This window comes from Salmo salar, chromosome ssa13, assembly GCF_905237065.1.
Source record: "Salmo salar chromosome ssa13, Ssal_v3.1, whole genome shotgun sequence".
Classification (NCBI taxonomy): domain Eukaryota; kingdom Metazoa; phylum Chordata; class Actinopteri; order Salmoniformes; family Salmonidae; genus Salmo; species Salmo salar.
Window position 1 is genome coordinate 104,567,872 of NC_059454.1, and position 24,722 is coordinate 104,592,593.

General features: G+C 45.1%; 1 protein-coding gene across 18 annotated transcripts in view; it reads left to right on the forward strand.

The window, feature by feature from the left end:
• The window catches only part of nedd4l (NEDD4 like E3 ubiquitin protein ligase), a 120,629-nt gene that overhangs the window by 19,078 nt on the left and 76,829 nt on the right, over positions 1 to 24,722 (forward strand). For 6 of the 18 annotated variants that reach the window (XM_045692598.1, XM_045692599.1, XM_045692600.1 and 3 more), the window contains exons 3-5: positions 8,419 to 8,500; positions 10,073 to 10,111; positions 14,379 to 14,432. In XM_045692598.1, the coding sequence (XP_045548554.1) occupies positions 8,419 to 8,500; positions 10,073 to 10,111; positions 14,379 to 14,432 (175 nt within the window). Of the gene's footprint in view, positions 1 to 8,418; positions 8,501 to 10,072; positions 10,112 to 14,378; positions 14,433 to 21,630; positions 23,757 to 24,722 lie in introns of those variants that run through there. The other 12 variants (XM_045692586.1, XM_045692587.1, XM_045692588.1 and 9 more) reach the window with 4 other exon arrangements.

The window sequence follows — 24,722 nt, forward strand, 5'->3', positions numbered from 1 at the left end:
TGGAAAATCCCGCCAACTCTATATTGTCCGTTTCTTCGTTCAGCCACGTCTCGGTGAAACATAAGATGTTACAGTTTTTAATGTCCCGTTGGTAGGATAATCTTAATGGTAGGTCATCAGTTTTATTTTCTAACGATTGCACGTTAGCAAGAAGAATGGAAGGCATTTGGAGTTTACTCGCTCGCCTACGGATTCTCAGAAGGATCCCCGATCTGCGTCCCCTTTTCCGGCATCTTCTTCACGCAAAAGGTGTGGATCTGGGCCGGTTCCAGTGAAAGCAGGATATCCTTCTCGTTAAAGGAAAAAGTTTATTCTAGTCCGCGGTGAGTAATTGCTTTTCTGATGTTATTTTCGGGTCATAAGAGACGGTAGCAGCAACATTATGCACACAATAAGTTATAACAAAAATACAGAATTGCACACTTGGTTGGGAGAATGTAAAACGTCAGCCATGTTCTTCGGCGCCATCTTCACTTTTCGCAGCCTAAACCTGGAGTTGACCTATTTACATGATAATGAACATCAACTCCAACAATAGGCTCGATTAGAATAAGTCAAAGCCCATGGAAAAGCAATAACTAGCTAACTTCCCTCACTAGGAGTGCAATTTACATTTTTGTCGTTTAGCCGATGTCTACTGTGGGAATGAACCCACACCCCTGTTGTTGCAAGCTCCATGCTCTACCAACTGGGCCACACAGGACAACTGTGGAGTGGATCCCACACAACAGGGTTTCCCCATCCTGTGTGTGTGTGTGTGTGTGTGTGTGTGTGTGTGTGTGTGTGTGTGTGTGTGTGTGTGTGTGTGTGTGTGTGTGTGTGTGTGTGTGTGTGTGTGTGTGTGTGTGTGTGTGTGTGTGTGTGTGTGTGTGTGTGTGTGTGTGTGTGTACAGTTGAAGTCGGAAGTTTACATACACTTAGGTTGGAGTCATTAAAACTAATTTTTCAACCACTCCACAAATTTCTTGTTAACAAACTATAGTTTTGGCAAGTCTGTTAGGATATCTACTTTGTGCATGACAGAAGTAATTTTTCAAACAATTGTTTACAGACAGATTATTTCACTGTATCACAATTCCAGTGGGTCAGAAGTTTACATACACTAAATTGACTGTGCCTTTAAACAGCTCGGAAAATTCCCGAAAATGATGTCATGGCTTTCGAAGCTTCTGATAGGCTAATTGACATCATTGGAGTCAATTGGGGGTGTACCTGTGGATCCATTTCAAGGCCTACCTTCACAGACAATGCATCTTTGCTTGACATCATGGGAAAATCTAAAGAAATCATCCAAGACCTCAGAAAAAAAATTGTAAACCTCCACAAGTCTGGTTGATCTTTGGGAGCAATTTCAAAACACCTGCAGGTACCACGTCCATCTGTACAAACAATAGTACGCAAGTATAAACACCATGGGACCACGCAGCCGTCATACCACTCAGGAAGGAGACGAACGTACTTTGGTGTGAAAAGTGCAAATCAATCCCAGAACAACAGCAAAAGACCTTGTGAAGATGCAGGAGAAAACAGGTACAAAAGTATCTATATCCACAGTAAAATGAATCCTATATCGACATATCCTGAAAGGCCGCTCAGCAAGGAAGAAGCCACTGCTCCAAAACCGGCATAAAAAAGCCAGACAACGGTTTGCAACTGCACATGGGGACAAAGATTGTACTTTTTGGAGAAATGTCCTATGACCATAATGACCATCGTTATGTTTGGAGGAAAAAGGGGGAGGCTTGCAAGCCGAAGAACAGCATCCCAACCGTGAAGCACGGGGGTAGCAGCATCATGTTGTGGGGGTGCTTTGCTGCAGGAGAGACTGGTGCACTTCACAAAGTAGATGACATCATGAGGAAGGGAAATTATGTGGATATATTGAAGCAACATCTCAAGACATCAGTCAGGAAGTTAAAGCTTGGTCGCATATGGGTTTTCCAAATGGACAATGACCCCAATCATACTTCCAAAGTTGTGGCAAAATGGCTTAAGGACAACAAAGTCAAGGTATTGGAGTGGCCATCATAAAGCCCTGACCTCAATCCTATAGAAGATTTGTGGGCAGAACTGAAAAAGCGTGTGTGAGCATGGAGGCCTACAAACCTGACTCAGTTACACCAGCTCTGTCAGGAGGAATGGGCCAAAATTCACCCAACTTATTGTAGGAAGTTTGTGGAAGGCCACCTGAAATGTTTGACCCAAGTTAAACAATTTAAAGGCAATGCTACCAAATACTAATTGAGTGTATGTAAACTTCTGACCCACTGGGAATGTGATGAAAGAAATAAAAGCTGAAATAAATCATTCTCTCTACTATTATTTTGACATTTCACATTCTTAAAATAAAGTGGTGATCCTAACTGACCAAAGACGGGGAATTTTTACTAGCATTAAATGTCAGGAATTGTGAAAAACTGAGTTTAAATGTATTTGGCTAAGGTGTATGTAAACTTCAGACTTCAACTATATGTATGTATATAAAAATGACACCCACCCCCATTCAAGGGATAACACTGCCACACATTAACCCCTTAGTAGAACTGTTGTAAAACCTATCTCAAATCAAATTTTATTTGTAACACACACGTTTAGCAAATGTTATTGCGGGTGTAGCGAAATGCTTTTGTTTCTAACTCCAACAGTGCAGTAATATCTAACAATTCACATCAATACACACAAGCTAAAAGTAAAAGATTGGTCATCTTAATATATATCTTAATTCCAATGTCGGAGTGGTATTAAAATACTAAATACAGTAGAATATAATTCAGTATATACATATGAGATGAGTAAAGCAAAAATACGTTATCATTGTTAAGTGACTAGTGTTCCATTATGAAAGTGGCCAGTGATTTTAAGTCTATGTAAACTGAGCAAAAAAAGAGTCGTCCCTTTTTCAGGACCCTGTCTTTCAAAGATAATACGTAAACATCCAAATAACTTCACAGATCTTCATTGTAAAGGATTTAAACACTGTTCCCATGCTTGTTCAATGAACCATAAACAATTAATGAACATACACCTGTGGAACGGTCGTTAAGACACTAACAGCTTAAGGTTATGAAAACGTGGGACACTAAAGAGTCTTTTCTACGGACTCTAAAAACACCAAAAGAAAGATGCCCAGGGTCCCTGCTCATCTGCGTGAACGTGCCTTAGGCATGCTGCAAGGAGGCATGAGGACTGCAGATGTGGTGAGGGCAATAAATTGCAATGTCCGCCCTGTGAGACGCTTAAGACAGCGCTACAGGGAGACAGGATGGACAGCTGATTTTCCTTGCAGTGGCAGACCACGTGTAACAACACCTGTACAGGATCGGTACATCCGATCATCACACCTGTGGGACAGTTACAGGATGGCAACAACAACTGCCCGTGTTACATCAGGAATGCACAATCCCTCCATCAGTGCTCAGACTGTCCGCAATAGGCTGAGAGAGGCTGATTGAGGGCTTGTAGGCCTGTTGTAAGGCAGGTCTTCACCAGACATCCCTGGCAAAAACATTGCCTATGGGCACAAACCCACCGTTGCTGGACCAGACAGGACTGGCAAAAAGTGCTCTTTACTGACGAGTTGCGGTTTTGTCTCACCCAGGGGTGATTGTCGGATTCGTGTTTATCGTTGAAGGAATGAGCGTTACACCAAGGCCTGTACTCTGGAGCGGGATCGAGGTGGCGGGTCCGTCATGGTCTGGGGTGGTGTGTCACAGCATCATCGGACTGAGCTTGCTGTCATTGCAGTTAATCTCAATGCTGTGCGTTACAGGGAAGACATCCTCCTCCCTCATGTGGTACCCTTCCTGCAGGCTCGTCCTGACATGACCCTCCAGCATGACAATGCCACCAGCCATACTGCTCGTTCTGTGTGGGATTTCCTGCAAGACAGGAATGTCAGTGTTCTACCATGGCCAGCGAAGAGCCCAGATCTCGATCCCATTGAGCACGTCTGGGACCTGTTGGATCGGAGGGTGAGGACTAGGGTCATATTCCACCTCCACCCCCCCTACAGTACTCACACCAGGTACTGACTTACTTTTTATTTTGACCACCCCTTTTGTACAGGGACACATTCAATTTATGTTAGTCACATGTCTGTGGAATGTCTGTTGTTGAATCTGATGTTCATACAAATATTTACACATGTTAAGTTTTCTGAAAATAAACGCAGTTGACAGTGAGAGGGTGTTTCTTTTTTTGCTGAGTTTATATGGGGCAGCAGCCTCTAAGGTGCAGGGTTACGTAACTGTGTGGAAGCCGCCTAGTGATGGCTATTTAACAGTCTGATGGCCTTGACATAGAAGCTGTTTTTCACTCTCTCCTTCTCAGCTTTGATGCGCCTGTACTGACCTTGCCTTCTGCATGAATAGCGAGGTGAACAGACAGTGGCTCGGGTGGTTGTTGGCCTTGATTTTCTTTTTGGCCTTCCTGTGACATTCTGTGCTGTAGGTGTCCTGGAGGGCAGGTAGTTTGCCCCCGATGATGCGTTGGGCAGACCGCACCACCCTCTGGAGAGCCCAGCAGTTGCGGGCTGTGCAGTTGCCGTACCAGAGGGTGATACCGCCCGACAGGATGCTCTCAATTGTGCATCTGTAAAAGTTTGAGGGTTTTAGGTGCCAAGCCAAATTTCTTCAACCTCCTGAAGACACTGTCTGTCTGTGTGGGTGGACCATTTCCGATCGTCAGTGATGTGTACGCCGAGGAACTTGAAACTTTCCACCTGCTCCACTCCTGTCCTGTCAATGTGGATAGGGGCGTGCTCCCTTTGCTGTTTCCTGAAGTCCACGATCAGCTCCTTTGTTTTGTTGACATTGAGTGAGAGGTTATTTTCCTGGCACCACTCCCAGGACCCTCACCTCCTCTCTCTAGGCTGTCGTCATTGGTTGTTATTTCAATAGGCGAACAACAAGTGGCAACCTAGCTAATACCTGCTCACAAGGATTCCTAAGTCATTGCTAAGAATAATGAAAATGACTGCAGTCAGTAATAGCGTCACTGCTATTAGCTTCACGACATACTATGGAACGCCGTTTGGGTCTTTGCGTGTCAAAAAAGTTACAGTAGCACTGTCAAAGCTGTACAAAAAAGTCTGCAAACAAGCAATCACCAGCCACAAACAATGTGTTTTTAATTCCAGGAACCTACAGTGCTGGCCAGGAAAAAAATTAAATTAAATTTCTAGCTAGCTCATGGATGCAAACAATGTTCTTCCCCCAAAACATAGCAAAGCGACAATCTGTTTCAGTAGCTACAGTTAGCTAGCGAACTATATAGCTAGGTGTCATCTAAAATAACCCTTATTTATAAGACAGTTCTTATTTGATTAATGGTGGTCGGACCCATCTATGTGAAGCTAGCCACAATAAGGATTAGCCACAACAGTGGACTTTGCGGTTAGCCTTCAAAATAAAAAGTATAGAATAATTCTACTATTTTTTTATTCGTTTGCGTAACTGTCAATGATATACTTTTATTTTGAATGCAACCTGGAAATTCCACTATTGTGCCTAATTCTTACTGTGGCAAGCTTCACAACACATAACCCGGTCCGGTCGAGGCCTTACTAGCCAGATGAAGCTAGCTGGCTGCTTATAACGTTAGCTTTGGGCAACAGGGTTAAGTAGCTGGCTAAATATTTATTTTCATGAACTGAAGTTCAATTTCAATAGGTGAACAACAAGTGGCAACCTAGCTAATACTTACTCAAGGATTCCTAAATCATTGCTAAAAATAATGAAAATGACTGCAGTTTCTACTGGTCATTGTTTTCAGGCTGGTTGTATTGGTGCTAGCTAGGTACCAAGCTAAAGCTAGCTAGCTACCCCAGAAGTTGTGGTCGAACAAATGTTTTATTACCAATGCGGTATTGTTAAACGTATCATTCGTGGCCGGTGTCTGCTTGTTTGCAGACTTTTGTACAGCTTTGACAGTGCTACTGATTGTAGTGGTGGTGATTGGACGTGCAAATCCAGAACACACAACATTCTATAATAGAACTGTTATTTGACATGTCAAATTTAAAAGCTTATTTAACGCTTCAAATAGTGTTATTTTACGTGTATCTTTTTTTGACACGCAATGACCCAAACGGCGTTCCATAGTATGTCGTGAAGCTAATAGCAGTGACTCCATTACTGTGTAACTCCGGTAGGGCAACATCTGAAAAATAGCGCACTTGGTAGTGTGTACCGGTGCTCGACCAGTTGGCGAAAGCCAACATCACCCACGACAGAGAACGGTTGATTGTCAAGGACAATGAATTCCATTATCTTGGCGTTAATGGATTTCGCCCCTGAGTTGTCTCGCTGAAATTTTCTTACTCTTTCAAACGACTGCTCAACTTGTTGACTGCTCGATCCACACAGCAGACATTGTGGGCTAGGTTAGGAATGCTGTGTAGCGCAACATTTTCCGTGGCGTCATTACGTTATATAGGTACGCACGGCAGCTTCGACATCGGTTTTGCTCCCAACTAGACGTCGGGCCAATACCGATGTTGCCATTTTTAACTAATATCATCCGATTTTGATTTTATTTTGTGCATCCCTAGTAAGATAAGTTGTATGCTTCCCCAAACTTGAAACTCACACGCTGCCAATTTAAGTCTTCATAAAAAAAACATGGAGGCAATTATTCTATAGTCAGATTTTCAAGCAAGGTAAAATATGCCTCATAATATAAAGTCAAATATTCAGGGTTCAAACAGTTAAGTATGTTTTCAATATGCTTACTGCCTCCAGCTTACAGTGTAAAGTGGTGTGGGATAGCATTTTATATCATACCCCAAAGACATGCTAACTTCTCACCATTACCATAACAGGGTAGGTTAGCATTTTCTGTCATACCCACAAGACATGCTAACCTCTCACCAGTACCATAACAGGGGAGGTTAGCATTTTATGTCATACCCCCAAGACATGCTAACCTCTCACTAATAGAAAAACAGGGGAGGTTAGCATTTTATATCATACCACCAAGACATGCTAACCTCTCACCATTACAATAACAGGGGAGGTTAGCATTTTATATCATACCACCAAGACATGCTAACCTCTCACCAGTACAATAACAGGGGAGGTTAGCATTTTATATCATACCCCAAAGACATGCTAGCCTGTAATGTTTGTTTTTCTCCCGTTCAATTTAGACATTTTTATTTATCGACTATTCATTTTTTGGTGGCCAAAAGCCGGCAATTACCGGGTAACGGAAACCCTGCTCTATATTCCCATTGTTCGGTCATTACAAATGATAAAATATTAACCAAATGCGTTATAAAGACTCATGTAAATACTGTTCAGACAGTGTACCAGGCCACACAGGCTCAAACCCACTATATTGCCTGTCCTTACTACTCCTGACTCAGCTAAATCACTGTGACATCAGGAGCCTGCCTGGTCAGTAGTCCTGTACTGCCAGCTTCAATCACTCAACAAAACAACAGGCAGTCAGTTTCACAAACCTGAAATTCTAACTTGGTAACAGATACCACAGAGGCAGCGAAACTGCTTACACGTGTACCTTCATGACATTGGACAACACCCAGCTGAATTAGCCTCTATTGTTTTATTGACAAACACTGATGCTTAAAATAGAAGTGTGTGTGTGCGTGCATTTTGTGCTTTAAAAAAAAAAATATATCAGGCTTGTTTTATTATAGTTGCTAAAAACCGAGCAGAAATCTCTGTGGTTTGGTTTTTAGAGAGATCATCTTTAGCTAGGCTATTACCCTGCTCCTTCAGAAGAGCCTGCCTGGTGCCCAGACAGTCTCTGCCTCGAGGGGAGGAAGACTCCCAAGGGAGAGCAACAACAACAAGATCATGGCTGCTCTCCAGCCCTCAATTACTAATTAAAGTCTCCCTGCTGCTGAGTCTAATTGTGTGTTTATGTCAAAGCCTGATCCTTCTTGACTAAACAATGGAAATACTGTGTTGCAGACTGAGAGGCTCCTTGGCCCCTGTGTCTGTACTGTATCGCTGCTACAGACGGGAGTCTTATTGGCCACTGCTCTGTCTCTCTCTCTCTCACTCTCTCTTACACACACACACACACACACACACAGACACACCCTCTTTGATGAATGCTTGTAGAAGCACAATCGGCATGTCACTCTGTTCAAAAACCTAGGAGTTACTGTAACGCCTCAAGGCCTTGCATTCAACACATAGTGCTACAGTACTGGCCACAGGCCCAGGCGTCACCCCTGGCAACAGGCCCAGGCGTCACCCCTGGCAACAGGCCCAGGCGTCACCCCTGGCAACAGGTTCAGGCTTCACCCCTGGCAACAGGTTCAGGCTTCACCCCTGCAGCACACTGTCTTGAGACAGTAGCCCTTTGTTGTCATTAACTTGAGCATGAAGGTCTCATCATCAACTGTCTTAATAATATTCTCTTCTCTTTTCCCTTCTCTCTCTGCAGTGATCCCTATGTCAAGCTGTCGCTCTACATTGCGGATGAGAACAGAGAGCTTGCCTTAGTTCAGACTAAAACCATTAAAAAGGTAACCCCTGGGGACAATAATGTTTGATTTATCAATTCATCAGGAAGTCTGTCTGTAGTTTATTATCTAATCCTCTGGTGTTTCCTTCTTGTGCCCTGTGGTTTTTAAACAACAGTTATTGTTTTTTGTTTTTTTTATTGTTGATGAATCTGAGCCGAGAAAGTGTTTCCTGTTTGCTGTTTACACTACTGAGCAATGTGAATAGTATTGTGTGAAACCCAGTTAGAGGGAGGATGATGACCAGCTGGAGACGGCCCCAGAACACTACTGTAGTCTGACGTGAACACCTTTCCCCAATATTAAGGCTATGTGGGTGAACTCCCTTACCACCAGTGGGAGCTGTTTCATACAGTTCAGCATATCAAGTTAATTATACACACAATCTGAGGGACCTCTTGAGGGTATTTTGGAAGCCCTGTTTCAGGATTCTAAGTATTGTCGTGTTCTAGGCCTAACCTAACTAACAGGATTGTGGAAGAAATTAGCTATAAATAGCATAGAGGTGCTCGCACTGGCGTTTGCTTCATAGAATGTAGCCCAGTTTTATTTGATGTATGAAAAACCTGACATCACATTTCACAAGAAGGACAATTCCTTCCATCTTCCTTCCAGTCCTGTCAGAATAAAAACAATACGGATGCCACATTATTATTATTCCCAACCACCATCTTCTCCCTCTCTGGGTAAATCTCCTGTGATGACGGCCAGAGAGACTCAGCTTATCCCCTTCCTGGAGACAGCCAGCCTCCCTAGCCCTCCCATGAAGTCAGCCGTATGCTGTCCATGGCTCTGGCTGGGATATAAATAGCTGACAATGTGCTGCTATGTGGAGCAGAAGCCCCTTTTATTTCAGTCACTCCGGGTTTATGAAGGTGTGCTGCTGCCGCAGTCAAAGCACTGTGCACCTGTGGCAATATAAGGCTAATTCTGGGCCGGTATTCATAAAACGTCTCTGAGAAGGATTGCAGATCTAGGATCAGGTCCACCTTGTCCGTTATGATCTTAGCCCAAACTGATACTAGACAAGACAATGTTATAGATGGGCCCAGCAGGATTGATTGTAAACTCTCCTAAGAAACAGGTCAAAGATTGTCCCTGACAGCGATGTATGGATCACATTACCAGTGACGTTCTGCTAATATCAGATACCACATAGAGGGTTTCTCTTTGCTCAAGCAGCAAGGTGGCCCAGGACTGGATCCATCTCTTAACATATTTTGGAGTGGTTCTCCTGTTTGGCACGGAATGATGTGTCTTCTCAGTCAAAGAGAAGGAAGAGATCTCTCACCATGGTGGAAGAGAGAAGTTATTTTAACAGAGATGTTACTTTATCAAGGATGTAACATGTAGCTTAATCAGACTACCTTGTAAAATTGACATTGCGGTGTTCCTAAACTTCATTGACATTGTGGTGTTTCTCTTATTTTAATAACCGGAGGTATTTTAATGAGTCTTCTCACTTAGTTTACAGACTGATTTTAAAGAAAGTGTAGGCTATTTGTTTCACAGCATGCAGGAAACACACCAACTGACCAGCCTCACTGAACTTGTTTATCTATTCTTTTCTTTCAGACTCTAAATCCCAAATGGAACGAGGAGTTCTATTTCAGAGTGAGTTTCTTTACATTTACAGTGCCTTGCAAAAGTATTCAGACCCCTTGGATTTCTTCACATTTTGTTTTACAAAGTTGGATTAAAATGTATTTAATTGTATTTTTTTGTTAACATTCGAAGAAAATTCTAAGAAATTCGAACATAAAAAAAAAAGAAATGTGTCATAAATATAGTCGTTGCATAAATATTCAGCTCCCTGAGTCCATGCATGTTAACAACACCTTGACGGAGCTTGAAGTACTTTCAAAAGAATAATGGGCAAATGTTGCACAATCCCGGTGTGCAAAGCTCTTCGAGACTTACTCAGAAACACTCACAGCTGTAATCGCTGCAAAAAGTGCCTCTACAAAGTATAGACTCAGGGCTATGATTTACTTATGTAAATTATATTTTTGTATTTCATTTTCAATCAATTTGAAAACATTTCTAAGAACATGTTTTAATTTGTTCATTGTGTGGGGTATTTTGTGTAGATGGGTGAGCTGTCATTATTTTATGTTTTATTCCATTTTCTAATCAGGCTGTAACAAAAAATATGGAATAAGTCTCTAGGGGTATGAATACTTTCTGAAGGCACTGTATGTAAACACATTATACCTGTCATTATCCTTCTCCATTTTTGTTCATGGGTCTGGTGCTGCTACACCCCCATTATATTGCCATTCAACACTACTATGGAAAACTTCCAGCCCTCAAACTATGTCATCAAATGGACCAATTGCATTGTTTACAAGCCCATCCACACATATGTGATTCATTTAGCTGGATATTCTTAGAGGAATAATTGTTCATTCAGGGCTAGTGTTAGCGATTACATTCAGGGCTAGTGTTAGCGATTACATTCAGGGCTAGTGTTAGCCATTACATTAAGCTGTAGCCTATTGTTAGCGATTACATTCAGCTGTAGCCTATTGTTAGCGATTACATTCAGCTGTAGCCTATTGTTAGCGATTACATTCAGCTGTAGCCTATTGTTAGCGATTACATTCAGCTGTAGCCTATTGTTAGCGATTACATTCAGCTGTAGCCTATTGTTAGCGATTACATTCAGCTGTAGCCTATTGTTAGCGATTACATTCAGCTGTAGCCTATTGTTAGCGATTACATTCAGCTGTAGCCTATTGTTAGCGATTACATTCAGCTGTAGCCTATTGTTAGCGATTACGTTCAGCTGTAGCCTATTGTTAGCGATTAGAGATGGAGACTGACTCTCAACAGAGCATGCTGAGGTTTGGCAGCCGGAAGCTATTGTGACACACGGGCTAAAAACCAGAGTTAAACTGAAATCGAGGTCTGATATCTTATCTCTAAGGCCGTGTCTAGCCTTGACAGTTCATGCAACTTTTGGAGTTCTGATCATGGAGTTCTGATCATGGAGTTCTGATCATGGAGTTCTGTACGCGTAATGCTTCTACACCTACATTTAAATGTCTACCGTATCCACATCGTGTCCGGATTCTCTTTTCCTGCGTTATAGTCAACTGCCAGTATGGATTCTGCAAACAGTGGAACAGGCTAAATCGGATAACACAACAACCACTTGATGATGGTATTAGCCAACTACTGTAGCTAGCTAGCCAGCTAACCTCTGTAACTAGGCAACTACTGTAGCTAACTAGCCAGCTAACCTCTGTCACTAGCCAGCAAAGTTAAAAGGATTGCCAACAGGTTAGCATAACTTTTAACCAAAAAAAAAAAAAATCTAGATATGTTAGCTGGCTAGCATTTATGAAGCCAGCAAAATCATTCCTCACACGCCAGAAAACAAAATCCTCCCCCCCTAAAAAAAAGGTCCCTCTTGCTCCCAAAACACACATTTCTGGAGTTTTGTGGGTGAAGTGCTGCTGACGTCACCCACTGTATTCCCTTTCGGTAGCCTGGTTGTGTCCAGACTGAGGAGAATTCCGCACACAAAGCGTCCCTGACCACCTCCTGAAGTGATCAGCCAGATCTGACTACAATGCGACTTTAGTGCATCTAGACATGTCTTTTCAATGCGATATTCGTATTCTGATAGAAGTGTTATTATATATATATTTTTTTTATATACAATTTTTTTTCTTCACTTTCTCCCCAGTTTTGTGGTATCCAATTGGTAGTTAGTCTTGTCCCATCGCTGCAACTCCTGTACTGACTCGGAAGAGGCGAAGGTCGAGATCCATGCTTCCTCCGAAACACGACCCCTGCCAAGCGGCTCTGCTTCTTAACCTCTATGGGCAAGGTGGGACGTTAGCGTCCCACTCTATTCAACAGCCAGTGGAAGAGCGTGGCGCGAAATACAAAAACCTCAAAAATGCAATAATTTCAATATTTCAAACATACGACTATTTTACACCATTTGAAAGATAAGACCCTCGTTACAGCGAAAGCAAAACATTAGATTATGTTAGGAGAGTACATAGACACAAATAACCACACAGTCATTTTTCAAGCAAGCATTTTTCAAGCAAGCAAGCAACCCAAAACACAGCTAAATGCAGCACTAACCTTTTGATGATCTTCATCAGATGACACTCCTAGGACATTATGTTATACAATACATGTATGTTTTGTTCAATCAAGTTCATATTTATATCCAAAAACAGCTTTTTACATTGGCGTGTGATGTTCAGAACATACATTCCCAGCAAAAACTTCCGGTGAATTTACAAAATTACTCATGATAAACGTTGACAAAATACATAACAATTATTTTAAGAATAATAGATACAGAACTCCTTTATGCAATCGCTATGTCAGATTTTAAAATAGGCTTTTCGGCGAAAGCACATTTTGCAATATTCTGAGTACATAGCTCAGCCATCACGGCTAGCTAATTTGACACCCACCAAGTTCGGGGCTCGCTAAACTCAGAATTAGTATTAGAAAAATTGTATTACCTTTGCTGTTCTTCGTCAGAATGCACTCCCAGGACTGCTACTTCCACAACAAATGTTGTTTTTGTTCCAAATAATCCATAGTTATGTGCAAATACCTCCGTTTTTGTTCGTGCTTTCAGGTCACTATCCAAAGGGTAACGCGCGAGCGCATTTCGAGACAAAAAAATTCAAAATGTTCCATTACCGTACTTAGAAGCATGTCAAACACTGTTTAAAATCAATTTTTATGGTATTTTTCTCATAAAATAGCAATAATATTCCAACCGGACAATAGTGTATTCATTCAAAAGACAAAAGAAAAAATGGCGATCTCGTGAACGCGCATTTCCAATCTCTTAGTCACCAGGCAGTCCACTGACAAACTGAGCTACCATACTCTGCCCAGAGACAGGAGACGCCTCAATCCGCTTTCTGAACGCTTTAGAGAGCCAATGGAAGCCTTAGAAAGTGTCACGTAACCCCACAGATCCTGTAGTTTCGATAGAGAAGCAAAAGGAGAACTACAAATTCGCAGACAGACCACTTCCTGCTTGGAATTTTCTCAGGTTTTTGCCTGCCTTATGAGTTCTGTTATACTCACAGACACCATTCAAACAGTTTTAGAAACGTCGGAGTGTTTTCTATCCAAATCTACTAATAATATGCATATTCTCGTTTCTGGGCAAGAGTAGTAACCAGTTTAAATCGGGTACGTTTTTTTATCCGGCCGTGAAAATACTGCCCCCTATCCCATACAGGTTAACACAATGCTCGCTTAACCCGGAAGCCAGCCGCACCAATGTGTCGGAGGAAGCACTGTACACTTGGCGATCGTGTCAGCATTGTGCCCGGCCTGCCATCGGTGTCGCTAGAGCGCGGTGGGACAAGGACAATCCGGCCGGCCAGCCAAACCCTCCCCTAACCCGGACGACGCTGGGCCAATTGTGTGCCGCCTCATGGGTCTCCCGGTCGCAGCTGGCTGCGACACAGCCTGGGTTCAAACCAGGATCTGTAGTGACGCAGCTAGCACTGCGATGCAGTGCCTTAGACCGCTGCACCACTCGGGAGGCCCCTGGTAGCAGAAGTTGCATTTAAGTGTCAAGTGTAGACACAGATTTCTCTGTGTATTGTCGTTTTTTAACGACCCCGTATCCTATCTTTTCTACCTGCTAGATATGCTAATTCATTGTCTGTGTGTGTGTGTGTGTGTGTGTGTGTGTGTGTGTGTGTGTGTGTGTGTGTGTGTGTGTGTGTGTGTGTGTGTGTGTGTGTGTGTGTGTGTGTGTGTGTGTGTGTGTGTGTAAAGCTTTTATGCAATACTTTTTGTGTATGAAGCAAGCAGCTATTTTTCTAGACTGCACATTTATTACAGGACTGCACTAAAAGTGTCCCTTCTGTCATCACAGGTTTGTCCTCTGAACCACAGACTACTCTTTGAGGTGTTTGATGAAAACAGATTGGTAAGATTCAGTTTTTGTGAAATTTATACTCTGAATGATGATTATATTTCAAGAGTTCAAAAGTTCTTCCTTGACGTTCCATCGTTTTCTCTTTTTGTCTGTTTGATTTCATTGAAAATGATCTTATAATTTTGAAATGTACTTTTGGTAAAAAAAATATCCTCTTTTTACGTAACAGAAATTCTTTTTTTCAGATATTCTGTTGTATTTAATATACACATTTGTTGTATGACAGTAGTACATTGTTATTGATAACAATATGACGATAGTGTGTTGCCATGCAAATCCTCTTAACTATCACTAACAACATCTAATCAATTTGTTGTATTCAATGCTCTCTTTCTCGCTCTGTCAACAGAAGGTAATTTCTGATTCTCTTGTTGTCCAATGTTGTCTGCAATCCCCCTTCAAATGACATTAATAAGTAGCTTATCTGTGGTCCTTATCTTATCTATGGTCCCTAAAACACCTGTTCTTAGGGACCATAAAAATTCTATTTCTAGAATTGGCACATTCTGTTTGAGTTCTTGGAGAACACATGATCAGGGCCCTTATTTATAAAGCAGCAAGAGTTTTGATCAGGATCAGTTTAGCCTTTTAATTTTTACATTTTTTGTTGTTGTACATATACAAACTTAAACTTGTACATATACGTATGAACAAAGTTACAGACACACACGAACAATGACTACATCTCATCTGCACTGACCCGCATGCTCACACCTCCATCCCTAGTGTACCTGGTCACACCTCCATCCCTAGTGTACCTGGTCACACCTCCATCCCTAGTGTACCTGGTCACACCTCCATCCCTAGTGCCTGGTCACACCTCCATCCCTAGTGTACCTGGTCACACCTCCATCCCTAGTGTACCTGGTCACACCTCCATCCCTAGTGTACCTGGTCACACCTCCATCCCTAGTGTACCTGGTCACACCTCCATCCCTAGTGTACCTGGTCACACCCCCATCCCTAGTGTACCTGGTCACACCTCCATCCCTAGTGTCCTGGTCACACCTCCATCCCTAGTGTACCTGGTCACACCCCCATCCCTAGTGTACCTGGTCACACCTCCATCCCTAGTGTACCTGGTCACACCTCCATCCCTAGTGCCTGGTCACACCTCCATCCCTAGTGTACCTGGTCACACCTCCATCCCTAGTGTACCTGGTCACACCTCCATCCCTAGTGTACCTGGTCACACCTCCATCCCTAGTGTACCTGGTCACACCTCCATCCCTAGTGTACCTGGTCACACCTCCATCCCTAGTGTACCTGGTCACACCTCCATCCCTAGTGTACCTGGTCACACCTCCATCCCTAGTGTACCTGGTCACACCTCCATCCCTAGTGCCTGGTCACACCTCCATCCCTAGTGTGCCTGGTCACACCTCCATCCCTAGTGTGCCTGGTCACACCTCCATCCCTAGTGTACCTGGTCACACCTCCATCCCTAGTGTACCTGGTCACACCTCCATCCCTAGTGTACCTGGTCACACCTCCATCCCTAGTGTACCTGGTCACACCTCCATCCCTAGTGTACCTGGTCACACCTCCATCCCTAGTGCCTGGTCACACCTCCATCCCTAGTGCCTGGTCACACCTCCATCCCTAGTGCCTGGTCACACCTCCATCCCTAGTGCCTGGTCACACCTCCATCCCTAGTGCCTGGTCACACCTCCATCCCTAGTGTGCCTGGTCACACCTCCATCCCTAGTGTACCTGGTCACACCTCCATCCCTAGTGTACCTGGTCACACCTCCATCCCTAGTGTACCTGGTCACACCTCCATCCCTAGTGTGCCTGGTCACACCTCCATCCCTAGTGTGCCTGGTCACACCTCCATCCCTAGTGTGCCTGGTCACACCTCCATCCCTAGTGTGCCTGGTCACACCTCCATCCCTAGTGTGCCTGGTCACACCTCCATCCCTAGTGCTTGCATTATTGTTTGTCACTTGTCCTTAAATTCTATCTGTAGTTTTTTCTCGGTCACCCTTTCTTGAAATATGCAGACAGACAGATTACGTTTACATTGTAATACTTCTGACAGCCAACTTTCTAGCTCCGCCCACCACTTCGGGACTCCATAGGATTCCCAGAAAGCATGGATTATTCAGTCATTATTAGTTTTACACTTAAGACATTACTGCCGTTGTGCTGTAGAATTTGTCAATTTTGTTTCTTGTATAATAAATTATATACATTAGTTTATACTGGACTAAGCTTACATTTTTGTTAAGGATTTGTCCCTTTTTGACATTTTTTGCCTAAAATGACATACCCAAATCTAACTGCTTGTAGCTCAGGACCTGAAGCAAGGATATGCATATTCTTGATACCATTTGAAATGAAACACTTTGAAGTTTGTAGAAATGTTAAATTAATGAAGGATAATATAACACATTAGATCTGGTAAAAGATAATACAAAGAAAAAAACGTTTGTTTTTTGTTCCATCTTTTGAAATGCAAGAGAAAAGTCACAATGTATTATTCCAGGTTAAGCGCAATTTTGATTTTGGCCGCTAGATGGGAGCAGTGTGCGTGCAACGTTTTAGACTGATCCAATTAACCATTTAATTTCTGTTCAAAATGTTGTCAAGTCTGCCGAAATGTGCCTAATTGGTTTATTGATACATTTTCAAGTTCATAATTGTGCACTTTCCTCAAACAATGGCATGGTATTCTTTCACTGTAATAGTTACTGTAAATTGGACAGTGCAGTTAGATTAACAATTTAAGTTTTCTGCCCATATCAGATATGTCTGTGTCCTGGGAAATGTTCTTGTTACTTACAACCTCATGCTAATCACATTAGCCTACGTTAGCTCAACCATCCCGCGGGGGGACACACCGATCCTGTAATTTCGTTAGTTATGCTCCAACTTTCCATCTTCTGCCAACATCAGTTCTTTTTAAGTCTTGGATCCAGTAGTTTATATTTTTTTCGAAGAAATTGTCAGTTGGATAGGCTCTCTACAAGGTTTTGTATATATTCCCTGTCATATAAACATCCTTTTCTGCCTCAGTGTAGCCTTTTTAGAAGATCATGAATACAATTACACGGACAAAAGGGACCTGATCCTAGATCAGCATGAATACGGGCCCAGAATGTGTTGCTCTGAGAAGTCCAATATGTTAAATGGAGGACTGCTCTTTTCAGTGCCGAACTTCAGACTCTATGTCCCCAGTGTTGTGTGTTTGATGGGGCTTTCCTCTCCAGGACACAATAGTTAGCTGTTCTCACTGGCAGCCAGGACTGACTTGGTTATAAAGAGACTATTTATTGCCTCTGCAGTTACTCCTAAATTATTATGTCATAATTTTGAATTCTTATTTTCTTTTCACGTAAGAAATGCTGGGAATGTGATTTCTTTTCCATCTAAAATGTCTTGCATTCTTGAGGACTGTAGACTACAGTGTCCTCTGTCTCCTTGACGATGATACTTAAATCTTCCTCTAATGTTGCCTGCCATAGATGACTAATATTAAAAGGCAGTTAAAGTAAAAGGCCTGATCCAGTTTCTCTGCTCTGAATCTCCCTGGGAATGTTTTGTATAGCTTGATGGTTGTCCTGGGGGAATGTATGCCTGTCTGTCTGCCTTCCTGCCTGTCTTCCTGCCTGCCTTCCTGTCTGTCTGCCTGTCTGCCTGTCTGCCTGTCTGCCTGTCTGCCTGTCTGTGTGTCTGTGTGTCTGTGTGTCTGTGTGTCTGTCTGTCTGTCTGTCTGTCTGTCTGTCTGTCTGTCTGTCTGTCTGTGTGTCTGTGTGTCTGTGTGTCTGTGTGTCTGTGTGTCTGTGTGTCTGTGTGTCTGTGTGTCTGTGTGTCTGTGTGTCTGTGTGTCTGTGTTCAGGCTTCTGGCAACAGAAAGAGAAGGACGGTTGCTTGTAGTGCTGACTTTACTCTCTGTCTTGTCTTGGGACAGCCTCTCTGTTGCAGGGACAGGGAGAGTGTAATGGCAGCCTCCAGCATGTCCACAGCCTCTCTGTTGCAGGGACAGGGAGAGTGTAACGGCAGCCTCCAGCATGTCCACAGCCTCTCTGTTGCAGGGACAGGGAGAGTGCAACGGCAGCCTCCAGCATGTCCACAGCCTCTCGGTTGCAGGGACAGGGAGAGTGTAATGGCAGCCTCCAGCATGTCCACAGCCTCTCTGTTGCAGGGACAGGGAGAGAGCAACGGCAGCCTCCAGCATGTCCACAGCCTCTCTGTTGCAGGGACAGGGAGAGTGTAATGGCAGCCTCCAGCATGTCCACAGCCTCTCTGTTGCAGGGACAGGGAGAGTGTAATGGCAGCCTCCAGCATGTCCACAGCCTCTAGGTTGCAGGGACAGGGAGAGTGTAATGGCAGCCTCCAGCATGTCCACAGCCTCTCTGTTGCAGGGACAGGGAGAGTGTAATGGCAGCCTCCAGCATGTCCACAGCCTCTCTGTTGCAGGGACAGGGAGAGTGTAATGGCAGCCTCCAGCATGTCCACAGCCTCTCGGTTGCAGGGACAGGGAGAGTGCAACGGCAGCCTCCAGCATGTCCACAGCCTCTCTGTTGCAGGGACAGGGAGAGTGTAATGGCAGCCTCCAGCATGTCCACAGCCTCTCTGTTGCAGGGACAGGGAGAGTGTAATGGCAGCCTCCAGCATGTCCACAGCCTCTAGGTTGCAGGGACAGGGAGAGAGCAACGGCAGCCTCCAGCATGTCCACAGCCTCTCTGTTGCAGGGACAGGGAGAGTGTAATGGCAGCCTCCAGCATGTCCACAGCCTCTAGGTTGCAGGGACAGGGAGAGTGTAATGGCAGCCTCCAGCATGTCCACAGCCTCTAGGTTGCAGGGACAGGGAGAGAGCAACGGCAGCCTCCAGCATGTCCACAGCCTCTCTGTTGCAGGGACAGGGAGAGTGTAATGGCAGCCTCCAGCATGTCCACAGCCTCTCTGTTGCAGGGACAGGGAGAGAGCAACGGCAGCCTCCAGCATGTCCACAGCCTCTCTGTTGCAGGGACAGGGAGAGTGTAATGGCAGCCTCCAGCATGTCCACAGCCTCTCTGTTGCAGGGACAGGGAGAGTGTAATGGCAGCCTCCAGCATGTCCACAGCCTCTCTGTTGCAGGGACAGGGAGAGAGCAACGGCAGCCTCCAGCATGTCCACAGCCTCTCTGTTGCAGGGACAGGGAGAGTGTAATGGCAGCCTCCAGCATGTCCACAGCCTCTCTGTTGCAGGGACAGGGAGAGTGTAATGGCAGCCTCCAGCATGTCCACAGCCTCTAGGTTGCAGGGACAGGGAGAGAGCAACGGCAGCCTCCAGCATGTCCACAGCCTCTCTGTTGCAGGGACAGGGAGAGTGTAATGGCAGCCTCCAGCATGTCCACAGCCTCTCTGTTGCAGGGACAGGGAGAGTGTAATGGCAGCCTCCAGCATGTCCACAGCCTCTCTGTTGCAGGGACAGGGAGAGAGTAACGGCAGCCTCCAGCATGTCCACAGCCTCTCTGTTGCAGGGACAGGGAGAGTGTAATGGCAGCCTCCAGCATGTCCACAGCCTCTAGGTTGCAGGGACAGGGAGAGTGTAACGGCAGCCTCCAGCATGTCCACAGCCTCTCGGTTGCAGGGACAGGGAGAGAGCAACGGCAGCCTCCAGCCAGACTCTTCCCTCATAAGTCTGAGGAGGGGGCCACTCTAAATGTTCCCCTACACAGTCTTGTTGCTCTGACACAAAGGAAAATAGATTGTGGTTCTTTTGTCTTTTGAGTTGTCTTTCACATGCAGCTGATGGTCATAAAGATTGTGTGGTAGTCCTGAAGCTGCCAGGTTGTGGATTAGGGGAACTTCTGATTCCATGCAGCCAGAGAGAGAATGGACAAAGCCGGTGATATGGTTTGAGAGGCATATGTACAGTAACCATAGTGGCTGCTTTGTTCTGGTGACTGGCTATGACAGCGGCAGCTGAGCCACTCAGTCTCTCTCCCCTGTGTGTCTGTCTCACACACACACACACACAATGATAGTAGTCTGACATCTTATGGTGCGTCAGAAGGGGGGGGGGGGGGAACAAATAAACAATGTCCCAGATTGTGAGAGAGGGGGATTGTTTCCAAGCACACAAACACACCAAGGGCCCAGGGAGAGCCTGGCTGGTGGCCCCCTTGGAGCTAAGGGGCAGGCGGCATGGCATAAAGCATTACTGTTGAATCAGTGTCAAACCCAGTGTACAGTACAGTGTCATCATATCTGACATTTTCCAATCAACAACACACACAGAGGCAGGTTTTATAACCAGCAGCAGCATTTGCCCTCGTATGCAGTCCTGTTGTACACTGGGCCTTTCAGCGCCAGAGCAGAGGCAGAAGCTTCATTTAAAAGCTTGGCTTGTTTTCCACTGTGGACCGTGACGGAAGACAGCTGCTTATTATCTGTAGTGACCGAGGCTGTGGATCCGTTACCTCCCAGTTCCCGCCCCTCTGGATCCCTTTCCCCACAGAGCTGAAGATCTGAGTCACATTCTGTGTTTCTTTACCTCTACTTTACACATTGTTGTATTCACACTCCCTTCACATTTCTCACTGTCAATTGTGAAATGATAAATCTTCAGGTTTCACCAACCATTTAATCTCAATCAGTTTCATATGTGTTTTAGATCTGTTTTTGTAATATGAGTCTTTAAACTGCCGGTCTCCAAATATAAACACACAGAGAGCAGTTTCACAACTACTGTCAGCATGCAGGCTACCACTGTGTACATGTGTTGTCACTCAGGTTTGTTTGTCCTGAAGGGGGGAGGACTGGGGTCGAGTAAGATGCCGTTGTGTAACTGTCTTCTCGGGCCCCTGTCGTCCCGAGCCCAGTGTGTGGGATCTGGGATGAACACAACTACAATAGATTTATGGCTCTGTCAGGTCTGTGCCGCCTGACTCAGCTCTGTGTCCCCCTTCCACTGGGCCCTGGTCCACTGACGGATAAGGACCAGCTGAGAGACAGGGTGCTGTTCTCTTTCACATACTTCGAGGGTAACTTGATTGAGCCTGCTTGTCTGAAATAAATACTGTTTGAACCCAGGTCTGGTGCTGTTTCCCCCCGGCTCCGTTTAGGCTGGGGGCGGTGACACACTCACACAAACGTGGGGTGAAGGGTGGAGAGCAGTCACATGACCACGGCCACCCTACCCTCACCTCAGTAGAGGCAGGAGCGCCGGGTGCCCTTATCCAATCATGCCTGGAATGCTGCTTGTCACTCCGGCTATTTCTGCTGTCTGTCGCTATTGCTAGACTGTCCAGTGCTAACAGTTTGCTAGACTATTGCTAGACTGTCCAGTGCTAACAGTTTGCTAGACTATTGCTAGACTGTCCAGTGCTAACAGTTTGCTAGACTATTGCTAGACTGTCCAGTGCTAACAGTTTGCTAGACTATTGCTAGACTGTCCAGTGCTAACAGTTTGCTAGACTATTGCTAGACTGTCCAGTGCTAACAGTTTGCTAGACTATTGCTAGACTGTCCAGTGCTAACAGTTTGCTAGACTATTGCTAGACTGTCCAGTGCTAACAGTTTGCTAGACTATTGCTAGACTGTCCAGTGCTAACAGTTTGCTAGACTATTGCTAGACTGTCCAGTGCTAACAGTTTGCTAGACTATTGCTAGACTGTCCAGTGCTAACAGTTTGCTAGACTATTGCTAGACTGTCCAGTGCTAACAGTTTGCTAGACTATTGCTAGACTGTCCAGTGCTAACAGTTTGGCAGATTTAGTCTCTTTTTTGTTGTTGTTTGTTTCCGTCTCTCGCTTTCTTTTCCTCTCGGTCTCTCTCACCCCCCTTTTGCCTGGAGTTTGTAGCTTGGAGTTTCCCTGGCACTGCCTCTCTTGTTATTGTGCTGACTCGCTGCTCCTCTTTCCTCCAGCTCTGCTGTTCACTGTGGGAGGGAGCGAGAGAAAAAAGATAGAGGGAGGGAGGGGAGAAAGGGGATCAGCCAGCTGAGAAGTGGGCGACTGGATCAGACACTGAGACAGAGCAGGAGGTGAACATGTCTCACCGGCTGCGTCTGTACTTTGGCTCTGGCCGCAGCAACACAGCTCCAGAAATGGAGGAGCTGGAAGGGCAGTCCCAGAACCAGGACGGCAACGATGTCGCCATGACATTCCACATGCAGCAGCCTCACCGGCCTCAGCGCTGGAGCAGCCCAGAATCAACTACCTTCTCCTGGTGTCCTGAGAGAGATCTGCCTATGAGTGCCTTCTCTGTGCCTTGGCAACGGCCTGAGAGAGAGATCTACTTTGGGCCTCGTCCCGTGTCTGAGAGCCCCCTCGCTGGTCATGGAGGTCCTGGAGACTCCTCACTCAAACGAAGCTCCTCCATGTTTATACCCCAGCTGACTTCTGCCGAGCCACGGCCCACAAAGAGTTCTTCTATGCAGATCTCTCTCCAACGGTCCTCCGGTGCCGGGCCTGTTGGAGCCGAAGAGCCACCACAATGTCCGCCACCCAGCTACACCCCGGGACCTGCTCCGGCCTACACAGAACCAGACAGGAACTACCACTACGCTCTACCACCACCACCTCACTACAGCCGAGACGCTTCATCTACGGTCAGCTCACCACCTCACTACAGCCGAGAGGCTTCATCTACGGTCAGCTCACCACCTCACTACAGCCGAGAGGCTTCAGGGAGCTCCAGTTCTGCCATGCCTCATGATGGGAATCGACAGCCCACAGAGCCTGCTCAACCCAAGCGAAGGGTTTTCTGCGTCACACCCCAAGATGACTCAAGCGGTCAGGTCAGCTCAGCTATGTCTAACGGAAATGGAGGCTCACCGGGAATCAGCATCGGAGGCTTCCACATCTCAAGGAACTCCTCAGATGGATCTGAAGTCCAGCAGTTCAGGATCGGCTATGGCTCTGGCAGTCAAGGAGCTGGGCCCTGCCGCTGGTCCGTCCAGCAGCAGAACTCTGACCCGGGTCAACCTGGCAACACTCAAAGGCTTGTGTTCCAGCTTGGACAGCAGGACCAAGCCAGACAGGCCAACAACATGAACCTTGTGGCCACAAGTGAGGGCACCGATCTGGGCTTCACTGGCTCCAAGGGAGGGCGTGTGGTACGTTACCCCAAGATCCGGCTGGAGAGAAGCTCTTCGCATCAGCGGCTGCCCCGTGGGAACCACCAGACGTTCGGTGATGTTCGGGATCCTCAGGGCATTGAAGGAAACCCTTCAGAGATGGACGGTCAAAGTATGGATATTGAAGATGGCTGTACTTTCAACATCAGGAGAGAACCGCGCAAGCGGCAGCCTCACTTCAAGATTTCTTTCAGTCAGAATGGTGATCCCCCTACCGTACAGGATATAAGCCTGGGAAATGGTCAGGTAATGATTATTGGAAGTAAATATATCATTATGGTAGTGTATTTTAAAGTTTACACACAAGCTTTGAAGTATTTCAAAAAGTTTTATGTTGAAGGTAATTGCAACTTATTGGTGGTCTGCAATTTGGGAAGTAGCCTGTATTTGAGTTATGAGAGTAATCAATAATTCAGATGGTTTCAAAGGCATCTGAGAGTCAGTGAATGTTCTAAACACATGAAAAACTGTTTATTTATAGAAATACATTTATTCCTCACCAGACAGTAAATTAAATCAAATTTTATTTGTCACATGCGCTTACTGTGAAATGCTCACTTACAAGCCCTTAACCAACAGTGCAGTTCAAGAAATAGACTTAAGAAAATATTTACTAAATAAATTAAAGTGATTTTTTTTTTTTAAATAACAAGAAAATTACATAACAATAACGAGACTATATACAGGGGTACCAGTACCGAGTCAATGTGTGGGGCTACAGGTTAGTTGAGGTCATTTTGTAAAGTGACTATGCATAGATAATAAACAGCAAGTAGCAGCAGCGTAAAAAACAGGGGGGAGGGGGGGGTCAATGTAATAGTCCGGGTGGCCATTTGATTAGTTGTTCAGCAGTCTCTTGGCTTGGGGATAGAAGCTGTTAAGGAGCTTTTTGGACCTAGACTTGGCACCTCTGTTATTGCTTGCCGTGCGGTAGCAGAGAAAACAGTCTATGACTTGGGTGACAGGAGTCTTTGACAATTTTCTGAGTCTTCCTCTGACACCGCCTAGTATATAGGTCCTGGATGTCAGGAAGCTTGGCCCCAGTCATGTCTTACGGTCAGTAGGGATTGGGGGCGGGATCTATTCAGTTACATATTGGTATATTATTTTGGACAATGTTATATTGGCACTTTGACTCCAAGTATTGTGTTATAAAATAATAAATAAAATAAAAATGCATGCCGGCTTTGCGGGAAGGGGGTGGTCACATTC